The sequence below is a fragment of the Mustela lutreola genome, chromosome 10, assembly GCF_030435805.1.
Source record: "Mustela lutreola isolate mMusLut2 chromosome 10, mMusLut2.pri, whole genome shotgun sequence".
NCBI classification, from domain to species: domain Eukaryota; kingdom Metazoa; phylum Chordata; class Mammalia; order Carnivora; family Mustelidae; genus Mustela; species Mustela lutreola.
In genome coordinates, this window is record NC_081299.1 from 62656419 (window position 1) to 62678098 (window position 21680).

Sequence of the window (21680 nt, forward strand, 5' to 3'; positions counted from 1 at the left end):
ATGTTGCCATTTGTAAAACATGAGTGTTGAGAGTAGACTAAGTGAAGTTAAGTCAGTCAGAGAAAGACAAATATGATTTCCTCTCTCGTGGGGAATTTAAGAAAAAAACAAACCAACCAAGAAACAGACTTAACTAGAGAGACCAATCTGATGGTTACCAGAGGGGAGACTGGAGAGAAGATGGGTGAAATAAAGGAAAGAGGTTAAGAGTACACTTACAATGGGCACTGAGTCATTTATAGAGTTGCTGAATCACTATCTTGTTTACCCAAAACTAATATAACGCTGCATGTTAACTATACTGGAATGAACATCTGAAAAACAAAAACCTTAAAAAAAAAAGATGAAGTTTAGTAGAACAATTTTAAAAATAAAAGAACTAGAATTCTTCAAATTTCTTGCTAGAACAATGTTTCCAAGCTGTGATCTGATAGGAAGGCACGTTTTAGTTTTAGGGTAGACTAAAAGCATGGTGGGGTATCCTGTCAGAGCCGCTGTCCATCACAGGTTTCCCCTTCCCATGAACATTAGGATCATACCATCAAGATCACAAACTGTAACAGGATGCTTGGTGAGGCGTAATTCATATTTACATTACATTTATTTATTAGTAAGATAGACTCTTCACTATTTCTGGGTATGACAGACTCAAAGTCACCTTGGAATTACCTCTGCTCTTCAGAAGCTCACCTGAGTGATTTCTCAGTGATGAAAACATGCTTTTTCCTTTTTGTTCCGCATTCCTTGGGATGGGGAAGATCAACTTTCTTCATGAGAAATGGACAAGAACTCAAACCTTACTGAGAATTCAATTTAGGACAGGTGAGAATGACCCTGAACCAAGTCTGAAGGCCAAAAGGAATACAAATACTCCAAAAGGGACCTTGCCATAAAGGCAGAGACTGAGCTGGTCCCCTAGGCTGAATACTGGGGCCTAAGAGTAGGGGCTGCATTCAGACACTAGTAGTGCTTCAGGGAGAAATGGCTGAGCACTGCATAAAGACCTATAGGCTCTATTTTTGGATCCTAGCATAGGAAACCATTACAGTAGTGGAAGGATCCAGATGAGCAACTGACTGAGAAAGGATACCAAACGGCACCAACAGAAATGTCAGTGCTCCAGTAGACACTAAGGTCTCTCTTTCCACCTAGACATCAGAAGTAAGACTCCACCCTCCTTGGCATTTGGGGTAGTTCAAGTTAGGGAAGAGAATGATACGCTGGATTTCCTGAAGCAATGAATATAAAGTACACATAACGCCATATTGTTACCCCATATACTCTAACACCAGAAATGATGGAGTCAAGTTTGACCACATTTAATTATTAATTTAACTCCTTTGTTTATTCTCTACCTCATTCTAGGACAGATTTAAGACTGAATTATGCAGGGGTGCCTGGGTGGCTCAGTGGGTTAAAGCCTCTGCCTTCGGCTCAGGTCATGATCCCAGGGTCCTGGGATCCAGCCCCGCATCGGGCCCTCTGCTCAGGAGGGAGCCTGCTTCCTCCTCCCTCTCTCTCTGCCTGCCTCTCTGCCTACTTGTGATCTCTGTCTGTCAAATAAATAAAATCTTAAAAAAAAAAAAAAAAGACTGAATTATGCAAAGCCTCCTCCTTTCTGTACTTGGTACTTTCAGTCTATTGGAAAGTGCAGTGGACCCATGATGGCCTTCCATTTATCCTTTGCCACCAATCTATAAATCACCTGCACATCAAGGTCCCAACTAGTCTTATTTGGCTTAGTTCATTTCTCCATTGAAGGAATCCCAAGCTTCACCAGCAAAGTGAAGCTGGTGAAGCTTGGGATTCCATACTTCTCCGCAGAAAGAGGGGCAAAGAAGTCACAGCCATGTGTTAAAACAACCTTAGTCCAGCCTCCAGCAACACATTTGTTACATTCTCTCTGCAATCAAACACGTTTATACTCTCCCAAGATCCCCAGAAGCCTCATCCAATTAAAGCATCAGGCTCTGGTTCCAAGTCTGGATCTCATCACCCAAGTCAGGGCCAGGTGTGGATCAGGCCCTTCAGGGTTGTTTCCTCTCATAGGCACGCTCTAGTCAGCTAGATCACTGAATTCATTAGGTACATTTCCTACTTCCTACATTACCAGCTGCAACAGTGTTGCCAAACTGCTGCTTCCATGTAGTAAAGTGACCTCTCCTGTTTCTAACTGCATTTTTCTCATTTTCTTTCAAACTCTAATAGTTTCCTTCAAACTCATTGGGCTTCTGAACATACCCTGGCTTAAAAACCTCAAAAGAAATGAAATCTTGCCATTTGCAACAACATGGATGGAACTAGAGCGTATCATGCTTAGCGAAATAAGTCAAGCAGAGAAAGACAACTATCATATGATCTCCCTGATATGAGGAAGTGGTGATGCAACATGGAGGCTTAAGTGGGTAGAAGAAGAATAAATGAAACAAGATGGGATTGGGAGGGAGACAAACCATAAGTGACTCTTAATCTCACAAAACAAACTGAGGGTTGCCGGGGGGAGGGGGTTTGGGAGAAGGGGTTGGGATTATGGACATTGGGGAGGGCATGTGATTTGGTGAGTGCTGTGAAGTGTGTAAACCTGGTGATTCACAGACCTGTACCCCTAGGGATAAAAATATATGTTTATAAAAAAAAAAAAAAAAAAAAAAAAAAAAACCAATGCCTGTGTTTCAGGTTTGGTTAAGCAGCATCTCACTTCCAGGTACAAAATTTTGTTCTCTTTATTTATTTTTATACCTCCAAACCCCCTGGCTCAATACAACCATTTTATTCTGCTAGTGATTTTACAGTCAGAAATCTGGAGAAGCCTCAGCCGGGGCCCTTGCAGTCCCATGTTGACAGAGGCTTCAATCATCTGAAGACCCTGTGAAGTGGATAGTAAATACTGTTCCTGGGAGCTCACCTGAGCCTGATGATCAGACCCCCACACAGAGCTTCTCCACGTGGGTTGGGCCTCTCACAGCACGGTGAGAGTTCTCAGTTTGTTTACATTATTTTACTTTTGTATTAATGTCCTATCACTTCAACTAATAGGAATAATTATTCCTAAGACTGAAAAGCACAACCAAAAAACAAACTTTGGACCCTAACTCCAAGGGCTTTATATGTAAATACAACAATGAACTGACATACTCAACTGGAAATACATTTAAAAAAAAAATGAGAAAAATAGGGCAAATGCAAATGATTTCACTCACACATAGAATTTCAGAAGCAAAACAAACAGGAAAAATGAAGAGACAAACCAAAAAACAGACTCTAACCTATAGAGACAAATGAGGGTGGGGTGATGGGTGAAATAGGTGAAGGGGATAAAGAAGAGTCCACTTTTCTTATAAGCACTGAGTCATGTATAGAGTTGCTGAATCACTACATTGTAAACCTGAAATTCATATAACACTGTATGTTAACTATACTGAAATTAAAATTCTTTTAAAAGGGATATGAGGAGAACTAAAAATTTATTAAATGTTAAAATTGTGCTATTATTGTATAATGTTAGCACAAGGATAACAAAGGACAATTTGCATGATAAATATTCCTATTCATTTTTCTAGTTAGTACAATAATTGGATAGCAACCGTCAGTGAAGTGGGACAAAAGGCAGCGATTATCATAAACGTTAGTTTGATCTTTCAAGATATGATTATCTTCTATCCAGACTCCACTTTACTCACTTGAACAGAAGTTCTGCTTTTCATTAGCCGAATGTCAAGTGCCTTTGTTGCATCCAAGTGTTACCCTAGCTGGCCATATTCCACATAAAGGGCACAGAACAGGTTTTTTTTTTTCCCCCACAGCAGAATTTGCAAGAAACGTGGCTTTTTCATGGTAAAACTTCTTATAAAAAGAAATGGACAAAAGATATACCTTGGAAGGCCCTGGTCTAACAAAACAGCAAAAGATGTCAAAGTACTTTGAACCTTAAAAATAAAACTGCCAGTTGTTTCACCAGCAAAAATGGGTTTAACTCGGGAATAACAAGAGCAAGCTACAACAAAACTGAGCAAAGGAGATGATGAACACGGCTTTATGAAGAGGAAAAGGGAAGCTGAGAGGGCTATAATTAAAAAAAAAAAAAAGTCAATTGGAGTAACCTGGAATTTGAAGTATAGTGGTTTCTCATTGGCTGAGTTATGACTGTCCCTCAGTGGTCATTGCTGGGCTGTTGCTGGGGAAGAGAACATTTCTTTCTCCTTCTGGGATAGTAAAATAGCAGCAAAAGTAGTACTGACCTTGTTGAATCACTATATTGTACATCTGAAACTAAAATAACACTGTATGTTAACTATACTGATGTTAAAATTTGAAAATAAAATAAAAACACGTATATCTTTTTCAATAAATAAATAAAGTAGTGCTGACTTGGGGTACCTCTCTTCCTGTTGGATTTGCAATCATTGAGGAGTGGCAGGCAGGAGAGCCACTTTAAGCAAGATTACCTTTCATTGATTTCACACTACTTATAATACACATCAGTGAAACTGAGTTAGCACCATCTCTCATCAGATGAAGTACAGATTCTTGTCAAAAACTTTTTCACACTCCTAGTAATCTCTGCTAATCGTTTACCTTCATTCTTCTTTTAATCCAACACAGGACATAACTGAAGACTAAAGTTTATCTTGGACTATTTAGGCTATCTGTAGTTCAGGAATGAGACAAGTGTATATATATAGAGTAAATATGTATATATATAACTGTGTGTGTATATATATATATAAGCATATATATAATAAATGTGTATATATATAAATGTGTGTGTATATGCATGTATATATATAAAGTAAATTTTATGAGTCATTCATTTTAATCAGTGGCATCAGGATTAATTTGGAAGAATCACTAAATCCAATACTGAACACAGTTTTTCTTTAGGGAACATTTATCCTTCAATTTCTTCATGTGAATGATGATATTTATAAACCAAATCTGGAGATCTTAAACCAAGAAGCAAAATTCTTATCTTGCTCCAGAGGGGATGATGGGGTACACTCCCATCTTTTTTCTCTACTGTGTCAGCAGGTAAGAGAGTGACAGTGGCTTTTCCAGCTCTATATAAGGACAGAACACATTTCTCTGTGGGCTACAACTTTGTCCTGAGAAATGGAGGAGACAGTACGAGATCCTTATGAAGTTCCTGTGTGTATTCAAACTTTAATAACCCAAATTATGAGCTGCCATAGAAACAATATAGTAAATTACACTTAAAAGCAATTTATTAAAATTCAGAACACCTAGATTACACAATAATAGCAAATGAAATACTGCCCAGTAATTTGTATTATTGGTGTACCTGGATATCATTTCATTTACTCCACACAGCAGCCCTGCAAAGTAGATGGTGTTTATATACTTCACACATGAGAAAACCGAGGTTAAGAAAGTAGCCCAAATCCACTAAGTAATATAAGGAAACCCTAGAAGAACCTGACTCTAAGTCTTCTTTCTCTTATGCAACCAATGTCAGTTCTCTGACAAAAAGTAACAGTAATCAAAAAAGAAAAAATTAAGGCAAGATGAGTCCCAAAGTTAGAGATGAGTCCCAAAGTTAGAGAAGCTAAAATTCTTTTAACTGCATAAGAAAATTTATGATATTATAATATTCAACACACAGACTGTGTATTGTGCTACAACTGCCTTAATGTTGAGAAGTTAAAATGCTTGGAAGATATAACAAAGGAATCTTCAGAAGGTCTTAGAGAACATTATTTAGTATTGTGGTTTCTTCTCCTTTATTCTTCCCTCCCTACTTTTCTTACTGCCTTACTTTTTCGAATCCTCCAATTCTGCATAGTTTTTGCATGGTATTAATGAGGTGATCTTTTGAAAATTACTTCCAATTGCTATTCTCAAAGTACTTCTCCTAATGGGAGATAAAACTGAAGAACCGGGAAGAGGATTTTCCACTGTTCCTCTGGCAGGCACAGCCTCCTTTCTGCTTATGCATTCTGTCCACACACTTCAGCCCATTCATTATTGGTACTAGAATTACTGAGGTTTTCTAACCCCTGCTCTCATAATAATATGTTAAAGTTTCCTGAGTCAGCATCTAAGGAACAGGACTTCGGTCTCAAAGGGAAAAGTGATACATTCGCATGCAATTATGAAAACTTTTTTTTACAGAAACTATTGCTTACCCTTTGGTAGGTTTTTAAAAATGTTAATAATTTGTACATTTTTCTCTTTATTTTCACCTTCAAAGAAAAATCTTCAGCCTAACAGTAAATAACAGAATATCCCTTCCTCATAGTTAAAGACAATAAGACTTCTTAAACATCAATGAATTATGTGGTGAAATTCTTTTTTTTTTATTAACATAAATGTATTATTTGTCTCAAGGGTACAGTCTGTACAATTCACAGCACTCACCCTAGCACATACCCTCCCCAATGTCTATCACCCAGTCACCCCGTCCCTCCTACCCTCTTCACCTCCAGGAACCCTCAGTTTGTTTCCTGAGATTGAGAGTCTCTTTAGGTTTGGCTCCCTCTCTGGTTTCATCTTGTTTAATTTTTTCCCTCCCTTCTCTTATGATCCTCTGTCTTGTTTCTCAAATTCCTCAAATCAGTGAGAACATATGTTAATCGTCCCTTTCTGATTGACTTATTGCGCTTAGCATAATACCCTCTATTTCCATCCACGTCATTGCAAATGTCAAGATTTCGGGGGTTTGATGGCTGTATAATATTCCATTGTATATATACAATGTGGTGAGATTCTTAATAATTATTCCTTCTTTTTCATTTGCTTATAAAAAAGTTTATATATTACCTAAACTAATCTAGACCTTAGTGCATACTAGTAAATAGCAACGTGAACATAATTAGCTGCTTAAGAGAATTTCATGAGTAAAAATGATTAATAAGAAACCATAAGTTTTGGGGTTTTTTAAAGATTTTATTTATCTATTTGAGAGAGCAGAGGGAGAGGGAGAAGCAAGCTCCCTGCTGAGTGGGACCATGATCTTAGGACCCTGGATCATTACCCAAGGCATGATCATGAAGGCAGACACTTAACCAACTGAGTCACCCAGGTGCCCCAAAACCGTAAGATATTTTTCTTCCTTCTTTATAATTGTAGCTACTTAAGTAATATGGACTTGCCTTTGAATAAACTACTTTTTATTATTGTTTGAGTCTGCTACCCAATGAGTACCGGTGAGGCACAGTCATTCTAGAAGAGACAATAATCAATAATAACAAGGTTTGGGGAAGAAAATGATTAATATTAAAAATGTGACATTGACTTAGTTGTTATTCCATTAGCAAATTTTAAATCTCTCCTATACCTGTATTTACTCACCCACGAGTCCTAAAAGAATGTAGGCAATGATAAACAGTATGAAGATGATACAGCACAGGACATCTGTACAATTCCTAAAGACAGAAAAAAATACAGAATTAAAAGGGGCCCAGAACAGCATCTTACCTAGTAAACAAATATAGGAAAGGGGGAAAAGTAGTAATAGTAATTATGCCATTTCATATCCAGTATTTCCAAAAGGTGTATCAGATGTATTCCTGTAATCAGAGATTTAGCAGTGATGGAATGGTCACAGTTCCAGGATTAAAGGAGCTCCCTCAGAATTCTTAGTATTTATTTTCTTTTGGTTCTTTATTTGTATGATGTTTTTAGAGACAAGTCTAGCAATATCAAGTAATTTTTTTTTTATATGAAGTGGTAATTTATTTGATTTTATGGTTTTCCTCATTGTGCCTCCCCACTGTATGGTATAGTTAAAAAAAAATAAAAGCCAGTTTCCACTTCTCCCCCCCCCCATTATCTTTCTACATACACATTTATAGGGTACTACTTATTGGGGCACCTATATGATTCAGTCAGTTAAGCATTCAACTCTTGATTTCTGCTCAGGCCATAATCTCAGGTTGTGAGATCAAAGCCCAGGCTGGGCATGGAAACTTCTTATTTATTTATTTGTTTGTTTGTTTGTTTTCAGCATAACAGTATCATTATTTTTTCACCACACCCAGTGCTCCATGTAATCCGTGCCCTCTATAATACCCACCACCTGGTACCCCGACCTCCCAACCCCCCGCCACTTCAAACCCCTCAGATTGTTTTTCAGAGTCCATAGTCTCTCATAATTCACCTCCCCTTCCAATTTACCCCAACCCCCTTCTCTCTAACTCCCCATGTCCTCCATGCTTTTTGTTATGCTCCACAAATAAGTGAAACCATATGATAAATGAATCTCTCTGCTTGACTTATTTCACTCAGCATAATCTCTTCCAGTCCCGTCCATGTTGCTACAAAAGTTGGGTATTCATCCTTTCTGATGGAGGCATAATACTCCATAGTGTATATGGACCACATCTTCCTCATCCATTCATCCGTTGAAGGGCATCTTGGTTCTTTCCACAGTTTGGCCATTGCTGCTATAAACATTGGGGTACAGATGGCCCTTCTTTTCACTACATCTGTATCTCTGGGGTAAATACCCAGTAGTGCAATGGCAGGGTCATAGGGAAGTTCTATTTTTAATTTCTTGAGGAATCTCCACACTATTCTCCAAAGAGGCTGCACCAACTTGCATTCCCACCAACAGTGTAAGAGGGTTCCCCTTTCTCCACATCCTCTCCAACACATGTTGTTTCCTGTCTTGCTAATTTTGGCCATTCTAACTGGTGTAAGGTGATATCTCAATGTAGTTTTAATTTGAATCTCCCTGATGGCTAGTGATGATGAACATTTTTACATGTGTCTGAGAGCCATTTGTATGTATTTTTTGGAGAAGTGTCTGTCCATATCTTCTGCCCATTTTTGATATGATTTTCTGTTTTGTGTGTGTTGAGTTTGAGGATTTCATTATAGATCCTGGATATCAACCTTTTGTCTGTACTGTCATTTGCAAATATCTTCTCCCATTCCGTAGGTTGCCTCTTTGTTTTCTTGACTGTTTCCTTGGCTGTGCAGAAGCTTTTGATTTTGATGAAGTCCCAAAGTGCATTTTCGCTTTTCTTTCCTTTGCCTTTGGAGAAATATTTTTTTTTTAAATTTTTTATTTTTTATAAACATTTTGAAAGAAGTTGCTGTGGCTGATATCGAAGGGATTACTGCCTATGTTCTCCTCTGGGATTCTGATGGATTCCTGTCTCACATTGAGGTCTTTTATCCATTTTGAGTTTATCTTTGTGTACAGTGTAAGAGAATGGTCGAGTTTCATTCTTCTACATATAGCTGCCCAGTTTTCCCAGCACCATTTATTGAAGAGACTGTCTTTTTTCCACTGTATATTTTTTCCTGTTTTGTCGAATATTATTTGACCATAGAGTTGGGGGCATCATGTTACCTGATTTCAAGCTTTACTACAAAGCTGTGATCACCAAGACAGCATGGTACTGGCATAAAAACAGACACATAGACCAGTGGAACAGAGTAGGCATGGTACCTTCTTAAGGTTCTCTCCCTCTCTCTCTCTCCCACTCCCCCACCTCTCTCCTTCTCTTAAAAAAGGGTACTATTTATTAAGTAAAGGACTGACTACATAAACTTGTATAGGGGGTAGATTTGCAACCAAACTCACAATAATGTATATAATGCATTAAAAAATGAAATGGCTCAAAACTGTAATTTTCCCAGCCATTTCATAAACTAGATATTGTCAGACTTGGTTTAGAGAAAAACTGGCTTGATAGAGACTCATTGATTTGTAAAGGATAACAAATCAAGCTCAGATCCAGCAGGGATTCAGGCTCTCTGCTCAGCAGGGCGCCTGCTTCCCCCTCTCTCTCTGCCTGCCTGTCTACTTGGGATCTCTCTCTCTCTGTCAAATAAATAAACAAATAAAATATTTTTTTTAAAAAAAGATATTGAATTTTGGGCACCTGGGTGGCTCAGTGGGTTAGGGCCTCTGCCTTCAACTCAGGTCATGATTCCTGGGATCAAGCCCTGCCTCGGGCTGTCTGCTCAGCAGGGAGCCTGCTTCCTCCTTTCTCTCTGCCTGTTTTTGTGCCTACTTGTGATCTCTGCCTGTCAAATAAATAAATCGAATCTTAAAAAAAAAAAAAAAAGATCCAGCAGGGATACTCAAAGCTTTCAATTAATTTCCTAACCCTAATATTATATCTTGTTCAGCTGGTAAGTGGTTTGGAAGGCCAAAACTGTATCTTGAACATGAGAAATAATCCCACAAATCTCTATTTGAAATGTAATGAAAAATTTATTAGTAAAGAAAAAAGATCAAACTATTTGGCAGGATTAAAAGTTGCACATGAGAATTTTCATAGCAAAAACTTCTTTGTTCCTGAGAGCATAAGGATATATCCTCTAATGTTTTAGTGCAGGCTGGTGGAAGTTACACACTATTTTTTGTGATGGTAGTAGGAATAATAATGAATAATAACTGTACAGTAACAGACACAGTAATACCTTCCACTGATAAAGCCCAGCTATACCTTTACTGCTTTCACATACCTTGTGAGTTTCTTAAGAATACCTTTGGGTTTTTAGGGGGTAGTAAGGTGATTTGACTTATTTAAGGTCCATGAGAGAGAAGTAGATAGAGGGTAAAGTAGAACAAATATCTAGATCTCCAATTCTTAACCGTTTCATTTAGCAGTTGTTCTAATATTATTTCAGTTTTCTGTAAAGCCTCAAATTGACCATATCTAAAATGTCACCCATATCCCGATTACTCTATCCCACAATAGGAAATGAATCATTCATGGAGAAAGTTAATCACGCTCAATCCACAAACTATCATTTGCTTAAATCCAATTTCAACCCAGGAATTTTAAATTTCACTTAAAGAATTGTGATAATGATAATAATAATAATAATAATAATAAGAGAAGAAAACAGGTGCTCTAGCTTTCTTTGGTTAAAAATCATTGAAAAGCAAAAACCTGCTTGGAGGTGAGGAAGAGTATCTGGTTCACATGCATTCTGACAGACCCTATTCAAAATCAGGTTCTCATCCTACCAGGAGGTTGTTAAATTGACAGCAGTAGTTAAATAGGGGAAATCTAGTAAGAAATGTCTGTGGGTAAAGAACTAAAGGAGAGAAAACTAGAACACTGGTGTGCCTTAATTAGAAATTTTGAAGTTGTTAAAGCCCTTCTGTTTAATCAGAACCACCAAGAAGAGGAAGATCAGGTGTGACCAGAAGAACCAGATTAGCCAGCATCCTATAATTATATACTTATAATATGTTTATTCCTATAATATGTTTATACCAATAATTATATACTATATATAATTATATGTTTTATATAATTATATAAAATTATATATTATATAATTATATAATTCTTATTTATAATAATCTAATGTTACATAGTATTATAATGTTATGTATTTGTGACATTATGTAGCAAGCACAAGGAGAGGTAAACATATACTAGCAATGACTGGAAAAAACTTGCCAATCTCAAAGGACAGGGCACATAGAAAGCAGCAGAGCCCAAAAGGAAATTTTTAAAAACTAAAACCCTTACTCCTCAGCTACTAGCACTGATGAATGGGCATCACCTGGAATTTTGGTTCCATATGGGGTTTTACACTATGGTTTCTCTCTCTCCCTCCCTCTCTCTCTCTCTCTCTCTATCTCTCCCTCTCCTGGTGCCAGGTATAGGCTACAGCACCAGGGACTACTCCATGCCCACACAACTATCCCCCAGCAGTCTCCCACCATGGTGGGATAGCATTTCTCAATAATTCACACTTTGAGGTGTTTGGGGATTATATTCGTGGACCAGGGAGGATAATGTATTCAAATCTGCTTTGCTTTTCTGGTACATTGCTTTGGAGAAAGTAGACCATACCCTCTAGCCAGACCAGTTAATTTTCCCCTATCAAAAGCAAAGGGATGAAAGATCAGTCAACTAGTTGTCATTTGATACAAGTAAGGAAGGTGAGTTTAAGGTCCCATATACTTTTCTGGTCTTTGTGCAGAGTCATGGTCCAAACTAGTGCTATGTTCCCAAAGGGCAGTGGTCCAGATTCTCTTTCTCTTTATTTATCTTTATAGCCAGACATGAAGTGACTTCTAACTCTCCCCAGGAAAAGGGCCTGGCCCTGATGTGGAGATGGGGGTAAGAAACTTGGGTCTCTCAGCTCTCCATGAAGCAACTTGGCGTGCTCACTTTCCCGCTGAGGAGCACTAGAAGTCGGTGAGGGCCTTCCACATGCAAGCTGAGCCCTCCCCCTCATGGGTGCCACTTGATGGCCCCAGCTGCACCCTAGACCAACCTAGCAGCCCTGAAATCAGCAAGCCAGCTACCCCCGCGTTTTTTCACCTGGACCACTCTTTGTTATTTTAGAAACTCCTTCTGTTGTTTTTTTTTAAAAGATTTTATTTATTTATTTGACAGAGATCACAGTAGGCAGAGAGGCAGGCAGAGAGAGAGGGGGAAGCAGAGAGAGGGGGATCGATGTGGGGCTCGATCCCAGGATGCTGGGATCATGACCTGAGCTGAAGGCAGAGGCTTTAGCCCACTGAGCCACCCAGGTGCCCCAGAAACTCCTTCTTAAAAATAGGGGGCAGGGTGCCTGGATAGCACAATGGTTTAAGGGTATATATATATATATAGATAGATAGATATATAGATATATATATAAATGTAGATATATATATATATATAAATGTAGATATATATATAAATGTAGATATATCTATATAGATATATCTATATCTATCTATATCTATATATATAGATATATATACCATTTCTTCTTTATCCATTCATCAGTTGAGGAGTATTTGGGCTCTTTCCATAATTTGGCTGCTGTTGATAATGCTGCTATGAACATCCAGGGTGCACATATCACTTCAAATAATGTATGTTCGTATCCTTTTGGTAAATACATAGTAGTGCAATTTTAGGAACATAGACTAGTCCTATTTTTAATTTTTTCAGGAACCACCATACATTTTTCCAGAATGGTTGTACCAGTTTGGATTCCGACCAGTAGTGTAAGAGGGTTCCCTTTCTCCACATCCTTGCCAACACCTGCTGTTCCTTGTGTTGTTAATTTTGACCATTCTGACTGGTGTGAGGTTGTATCTCATTGTATTTTTTATTTTTCTCTCATGAGCACATTTTCATGTGTCTGTTAGCCATCTGGATTCTTCTTTAGAAAAGTATCTGTTCATGTCTTCTGCCCATTTTTAACTGGATGATTTGTTCTTTGTGTGTTGAGTTTTTTATAAGCTCTTTATGGGTTTGCAAACCTACCCTTTTACTAGGTATGTCATTTATAATATCTTCTCCCATTCTGTAGATTGTCTTTTAGTTTTGTTGATTGTTTCCTTTGTTCTGCAGAAGCTTTTTATCTTGATAAAATTCTAATAGTTCATTTTTGCTTTTGTTTCTCTTGCTTCAAGAGACGTATTTAGGGGGTGACTGGGTGGCTCAGTGGGTTAAAGCCTCTGCCTTCGGCTCAGGTCATGATCCCAGGGTCCTGAGATCGAGCCCTGCATCGGGCTCTCTGCTCAGCGGGGAGCCTGCTTCCTTCTCTCTCTCTGCCTGCTTCTCTGCCTACTTGTGATCTCTGTCTGTCAAATAAATAAATAAAATCTTTAAAAAAAAGAGACGTATTTAGTAAGAAGTTGCTATGGCCAATGTCAAAGAGGTTACTGCCTGTGTTCTTCTCTAGGATTTTGATGGTTTCCTGTCTCACATTCAGGTCTTTCAGAATTTTGAATTTATTTTTTGTATATAGTATAGGAAAGTGGTCCTCCAGTTTCACTCTCCTGCATGTGGCTGTCCAGTTTTCCCAACATGATTTGTTGAAGAGATTGCTTTTTTTCCCCTTTCCATTGGATATTCTTTCCTGTTTTGTCAAATATTAGTTGACCACACTGTTGTGGGTTCATTTGTGAGTTTTCTGTTCTGTCCCATTGATCTATGGGTCTGCTTTTGTTCCAGTACCATATATACTGTCTTGATGACTACAGCTTTGTAATAGAGCTAAAGTCCAGAATCCTGATGCCTGCAGTTTGCTTTTCTTTTTCAAGATGACTTCAGCTATTCAGGGTATTTTCTGGTTCCATAAAAATTTCAGGATTGTTTGTTATAGCTCCTTTAAAAATGCTGGTGGTATTTTGGTAGGAATTGCATTAAAGATATACATTTCTTTCAGTATCATACACATTTTAACAATATTTGTTCTTCCAATCCATGAGCATGGATTGAGAGTATCATGTTATTTGCAAATAATGAAAGTCTGACTTATTTCTTGCTGATTTTGACACTTTTCATTTCTTTTTGTTGTCTGATTGCTAAGTCAAGGACTTCCAGGATGACGTTAATTAACAACGGTGAAAGTAGACATTCTGTCTTTTCTTAACCTTAGGGGAAATGTTCTTAGTTTTTCTCCATGGAGGATGATACTAGCTGTGGATTTTTCATATATGGCTTTTATAATATTAAGGTATATTCTCTCTATCCCTACTTTGTTCAGGGTTTTTATCATGTGTGGATGTTGTACTTTGTCAAATGCTTTTCCTGCATCTATTGAGAGGATCATATGGTTCTTATCCTCTCTTTCATTAATGTGTTATATCATGTTGATTTGCAAATATATAACTACCTTGCAGCCCAGGAATAAATCCCACTCAAATGTGGTGAATGATTCTTTTAATATACTGTTAAATTCTATTTAGTACCATTTTTTGAGAATTTTTATATCATGTTAACCAGGCATATTGGCCTCTAGTTCTCTTATTGATGGAGTCTTTGTCTGGTTTTGGAATCAAGGTAATGTTGGCCTCATAGAATGAGTTTAGAAGTTTTCCTTCCATTTCATTTTTTTGGATAGTTTGAGAAGAATAGATATTATTTATTCTTTAAATGTTTGGTAGCATTCTCCTAGAACCCGTCTGGTCCTGGATTTTTGCTAATTTTAAGCTTTTGATTACTGATTCAATTTCTTTGTTGCTTATGGGTCTGTTCTAGTTTTCCATTTCTTCCTGTTTTAGTTTTGGTAGTTTATGTATTTCTAGGAATTATTCCATTTCTTCCAGATTGTCCAATTTGTTGGCATTTAATTTTTTATAATATCCTCTTATAATTGTTTGTATTTCTGTGTTATTGGTTATTATTTCTCCACTCTCATTTGTGATTTTATTTATTTGGGTCCTTTCTCATTTATTTTTGATAAGTCTGGCAAGGTGTTTATCAAATTTATTATTTTCCTCAAAGAACCAGCTCATGATTTCACTGACCTGTTCTACTGTTTGTTTAGTTTATATATCATTTCCAGTCTTGAAACTTGGAAGTCAATCACAAGACCAGAAATTGGGTGTGTTTTTTTTTATTTATTTAATTTGGATAATTTTTAAGACTCTTAAGACAGCTATTATAATACCTGGGTGATACCACCTCATGGCTGAAAATCATTCTAAATCATATTCTACCTAGAGGTCTGTCATTGTTGTGCCTTTTTCTCAAGTGCATTCATTTTTACTTTCAAAGCAAGCACTATGAGCTACTGTACTAAGTTAAAAATGGGTTGCATCCCACTAGGACCCAAAAGAAAGAATAGTTAAAGATAAATATTCCCCAATCCTCTCTGTCACCCTCCTTCCAAATCAAAGTCCAACTTTTTCAAAAAAAAAAGTTCACATTCACATTTATTCAGAAAGCTATTCAAAACTCTATTCAGATAGAGCCACTCTGATACAAAACTATTTTCAAAAGTTAAACTACAGAAATTCCATTGCTATCTTATCCTATTTTTCCAAATTGCAAAATGAATGATAGGATCCCAATTATAGATGCATTTGTAGATTTCTCCTTCCTTCCTATCTGGAACCCACAAATATACTATGTGTCTAGTAACCGCAACTTAAATCGTGGGAGTTTTCTTTGACTTTTCCTTTCTTAGCTTATCTTTTGTATTGAATTGACAAGTTCTCTTGTCTACTTCTCTCTGATGTATCTTTCATCTACCCCTTCCTTTCTATTCCTACTGCCTGGACTCAATCCAAATTCTCTTATCCTGTCTTCAAACTAGTGCCATGGTCTCCTAATTGGGCTCCTGTATGTAGTCTCTACCTGATCTGATTCATTCTGTAGATCACTGGTTATCAGTTATATGTGATGGTATCATTCTATTGTTGAGAAAAAATAGCACTGTCCCTCCTCCACCTACTTAATACTTTCTAAATGTCTTAGCTTTATGTTTAAGAACCTACAAGTTCAATCCTAGTTCAAGCCCCAGACTATCTTTCTAGCTTTTTCTCCCATTATTCCTCTCAATGTGCTTCAACCAACTCGGGATTTTTCATTCATTGAATACACCTATGCAGCTTCCCTTGACTACACTCAGGGCAATCTGTTAAATGGCTCCTTTAGATTCTTCCTCCTGGAATAACCTATATGTTCCAACTTGCATGGAACAGCCAGCATTTAAACCTAGTGTCCTAGTAACCTAGTAACCATTAGCAATGCTCCATTTTACTCACAAAAGTGCCCCTGTGTGGCTCTTTAACCCATCTATAAAATCCCATTCTTCACATGATAGGATTCCCTTCATTTTTTAGGACTGTGTACTACTCCACTGTATGTATATATCACAATTTTTTTTAAGATTTTATTTATTTTATTTGACAGACAGAGATTACAAGTAGGCAGAGAGGCAGGCAGAGAGAGAGAGGAGGAAGTAGGCGCCCTGCTGAGCAGAGAGCCTGATGCGGGGCTCGATCCCAGGACCCCAAGATCATGACCTGAGCCAAAGGCAGAGGCTTCAACCCACTGAGCCACCCAGGCACCCCAAGAGAGAGAAACTTAAGCAGGCTCCATGCCCAGCACAGAGTCCATGTGGGGCTCGATTTCACAACCCTGAGATATGTCCTGAGCTGACATCAAGAGTCAGATGCTTAACCAACTGAACTACCCAGGTATCCCTACATGTAAACTTTGTTTAAATTAAAATTCTATCCTTCAGGTGTGCCTTGGTAAATCAGTCAGTTAAACATCTGCCTTCAGCTTAGGTCATGACCTTAGGATCTTGGGATCCAGCCCTGCCTTGGGCATCCTGATCAGCAGAGAGCCTGTTTCTCCCTCTATCTACCAGCTGCTTTGCCTACTTGTGCTCTCTCTCTCTCTCTCTGTCTCTCTGCCAAATAAATAAATAAAATCTTAAAAAAAAAAAATTCACCCTTCAAACCGGTTCAAATATCACCTCATTCATGAAGTTTTCAACTGGAAGAGATCTCTTTTATCTTTGTAGACTTACCGACATTTTGTTTGTACATCCCCAAGGCAACTATCTTCCATTTATTATAATTTAGACCAGGGGGTTAGATTAACTCAAATCTGGCCTACTACCTGTTTTACATAGCTTGTGAACTAAGAGTGTTTTTTATATTTTTAATGATTAAAAAAATCCGAAGAATAATATTTTGTGCCATACCATACAAATTATACAAAATTCAAATCTCAGCTTCCATAAATAAAGATTTTTGGAAAATAGCCATACTCATTCATATATACTTTTTCTAAGCCTACTTTTGTGCTACAAGGGCTAAGTTGAGTAGTTGCAGTAGAAACTCCCTGGCCCATACAACCTGAAATATTTACTACCTGGACCTTTATAGAAATTTTCACCTAGACCATAAAATCCTCTATGGCAGCATTTGATACAGAGCCTTGCATGCTACAGACATACAATCCCATGAATGATCAGTAAGACACACGTCTTACATCTAACAGGCCAATGTATCCTAAGCGGGCTCTTATGAAATTAAAAGTGCTGTTTCAAACTTCAGGGTTTTGTGGGAGGAGGAGCCCTATATTGTGAATATGTTCTCCAGGGATTCAATTTTGTGGTCAAGCTTAAGTTGATGACATTACTGTCTACAGTAAAATAAATCAATCTCTTTTCCCCTCCCCCTCTCTCTCCCTCCCTCCTCCACTTCACACAACCCCCATGAGATTAAATTAGGAGGTCATAAGAGAGTTTTGCTTATTAAATGTATACTTCAGTTCCACACTAGTTCTTATTCTCCAAGAACTGCCATTCTGCTTCCTTTTCAGGGATAGTTTTGTACCTTTATTCAGAAACTGATTCATTTACTGGTTTTCTTTCTTTGTAGCAGATGAAACCCCACTGATATCAACCATTCTGAAAGGTCATTAATATCAAGCATTAGAGTGAGAATGAAAGTCCTGAAAGTCATTATTCTCTGACAGATCATCTGTTTGTGTTGAATGAGTCAGTTTAGAGACTGTCCAATGCTTGTAATTCTTGTTGGATGATCACCTCCCATTCTTAAGTTCTTAGTGTCACCTGGATACATCTGTCTACAACATGGCTGCATTTATAACTCACAGTTTAGAACCACTGCTCCTCTGTGGTTCTGCTGGCACCTGCATGATGACATTAAAGTCATCTGTCACCTCTCAGATTCTCCCTGCAGAAGTCTGTCCCAGGAAATAGAAAGACTGCTTCACTTCCTAGAGGCTTTACTATGGAACCATGCACTTTGGGACCACCTTCCCTCCAAGCTTCACTGAGATACACTTGGCACCTAACGGAGTATGGCTTGAATTGGACAGATCATCTGAATGGAGAGTAATCATCCGAATCATCTGAATTGACACTAATATGTCAGCAAAATCAAAATTTGGGCTATTTCAGGGTAAAATTAAATATGTTAAATATATTTTATATATTATATTTTATATGTTAAATATATTTTACCTTTATCCCTCCACTCTTCACTATTAGTGGACAATTTGGTAATTTTGTGAGAAACATTCTCTAAGAACTTGTGTTTGAGGGGGTTAATTATATCCTTTCCACTTGTACTTACCATTTCTACAAGGATAATATGAGGTTAAAAGACTATCTTGAAGAATTCCACTATTCTGAAATCAGAAATTTGACAGGAAGCTGCAAGTGAGTTTTTAATTACATGAACTTGTTTTTTTCAGGTGTTCAATCTTAATGCAAGTTTTTCCAAATCTCAAAAAAGCTTTAAGGATGACTTGAGGTTAACATCTACCTTAAAATTTAATTCCAGCATCCAATCATTAAGGAGTGTTAATTTTGTGAGATTATTATTTTTTAGCACATTTTAAACTTGCTGAAAAATAAAATATACCAAATTACTTGATATCCTAAGAAATTATAGGATGATGTTGATAATGTCTTTCAAATTTCTTAGAGCATATAAGATGATATTTGTATCTAAAAAGCTTCTCTATACTCGATGGTTAGTCCCTTCTTCCATCCCATTTGCATTTGGGTTTCCACTACTTTGAGAGAATAGCTTTAACTTGGTGTGGTTTGTATTTTCTACTTGTAAAGAGTAAATAAAACCTCATTTTCTTATATAGAGTTTAGTGATGCTTATATAATGTCTCTTTTGTTTAAAATGGGACAAGGTCAGACATAATTGGTCTTACTATGTTATTCATCATCATTGTAAAACTTGCATTCAAGAACCTGTCAGTAGGTGGAAACCACTAAATAAATTGCTAGTAAAGTGAGAGCCAGATCATAGTCATTGCTCATATTACATGTGGTATTCTGGATAAAAGGTATTATATAGAAGAGGGGCTAGAGATCCGGCTTAGAACAAACAGCCTTGGAACATTAGTCCAAAGTTATCAACTAATTTTAGAGGGAATCTGTATCAGTTTAGAATGCTCTTTAATCTTGAGACTAGGTTAGAGTCCCTTCTACACAGAAATACAGAGTAGCTGCTCAAAATATTTGTTGAAACACGAACATTTTCATAACTGAGATGGTTACTGAAATTCAGCTATTAAATTTTTTTTAAACTTCATGCCTTCTAATAAATATATGATAAGTAGCTGATGTTTTTAGTATCCAAAGGCATGCACATTAAATAGAGAAGATCACTACCTGTCACCAAAACTGTTAATAATAAAAACCATTGATTATTGATGATAGGAGCCTTAGAAAATTGTATGCTCTTTGAGCTAATTTCTTTTCTAGTAATTTATACCATGGAAACACATAGAGAAGAAGTAAGGATTTGTAAGGATTTAAAACACTGTATTCCTTATAATAAAGAAAAGATGGGAATGCTTTTTAGAACAATAGTTATATGAAGACACATTCATAATATATTCAGTAAAAAGTAGATTATAGAACATGTTAGTATGCTTATAAGTGTTTAAAAAATCTATATAAATGCTTAGCAAGACAAAAATATACAAAAAAATTAGTGGTCATTATCTCTGGGTAGTAATCACACACAGTTTTGTGTGATTCTGTTTTCCTCTTTTGTTTTATCTGTTTTTTTTTTTTTTCCAAAACTTCCACAATGGACACCAATTGCATTTGCAATAGAGACACAAACTACATTTGATGACTATAAATAGATTGTTGACTTGTCTCATTATATTAATTTCCTTGTGATCCCATCAAATATGTTTAAAAATTGATCTTCTGCTTTCACTTTTTTCTTGATCATTATTGATTAAAATTCAAAACACACACCTTTGTGTAATCTCTTTTTTAATTTATTTTTTATTTTCAGCATAACAGTATTCATTATTTTTGCACCACACCCAGTGCTCCATGCAATCCGTGCCCTCTATAATACCCACCACCTGGTACCCCGACCTCCCACCCCATGCCCCTTCAAAACCCTCAGACTGTTTTTCAGAGTCCATAGTCTCTCATGGTTCACCTCCCCTTCCAATTTTCCCCAACGTCCTTCTCCTCTCTATCTCCCCATGTCCTCCATGCTATTTATTATGCTTCACAAGTAAGTGAAGCCATGTGATAAATGACTCTCTTTTGACTTATTTCACTCAGCATAATCTCTTCCAGTCCCATCCATGTTGCTACAAAAGTTGGGTATTCATCCTTTCTGATGGAGGCATAATACTCCATAGTGTATATGGACCACATCTTCCTTATCCATTCGTCCATTGAAGGGCAGCTTGGTTCTTTCCACAGTTTGGCGACTGTGGCCATTGCTGCTATAAACATTGGGGTACAGATGGCCCTTCTTTTCATGACATCTGTATCTTTGGGGTAAATACCCAGTAGTGCAATGGCAGGGTCATAGGGAAGTTCTATTTTTAATTTCTTGAGGAATCTCCACACTGTTCTCCAAAAAGGCTGCACCAACTTGCCTTCCCACCAACAGTGTAAGAGGGTTCCCCTTTCTCTACATTCTCTCCAACACATGTTGTTTCCTGTCTTGCTAATTTTGGCCATTCTAACTCGTGTAAGGTGGTATCTCAATGTAGTTTTAATTTGAATCTCCCTGATGGCTAGTGATGATGAACATTTTTTCACGTGTCTGATAGCCATTTGTATGTCTTCATTGGAGAAGTGTCTGTCCATATCTTGTGCCCATTTTTTGATATGATTGTCTGTTTTGTGTGTGTTGAGTTTGAGGAGTTTATTATAGATCCTGGATATCAACCTTTTGTCTGTACTGTCATTTGCAAATATCTTCTCCCATTCCATGGGTTGCCTCTTTGTTTCCTTGATCATTGGAGATCTTAACACGCCTCTCTCAGAAATAGACAGATCGTTGAAGCAGAAAATTAATAAAGAAACAAGAGCATTGAATGACACATTGGACCAGATGGACCTCACAGATATATACAGAGCATTCCACCCTGAAACAACAGAATACTCATTCTTCTCAAGTGCACATGGAACCTTCTCCAGAATAGATCACATACTGGGTCACAAATCAGGACTCAACCGATACC

At 37.3% G+C, this 21680-nt stretch overlaps 1 protein-coding gene across 2 annotated transcripts in view; it reads right to left on the reverse strand.

The window, feature by feature from the left end:
- Nucleotides 1–21680, reverse strand: part of SLC44A5 (solute carrier family 44 member 5) — a 403850-nt gene that overhangs the window by 127266 nt on the left and 254904 nt on the right. For both annotated transcript variants that reach the window (XM_059137458.1, XM_059137460.1), the window contains exon 5: nt 7309–7382. In XM_059137458.1, the coding sequence (XP_058993441.1) occupies nt 7309–7382 (74 nt within the window). The remainder of the gene's footprint in view (nt 1–7308; nt 7383–21680) is intronic.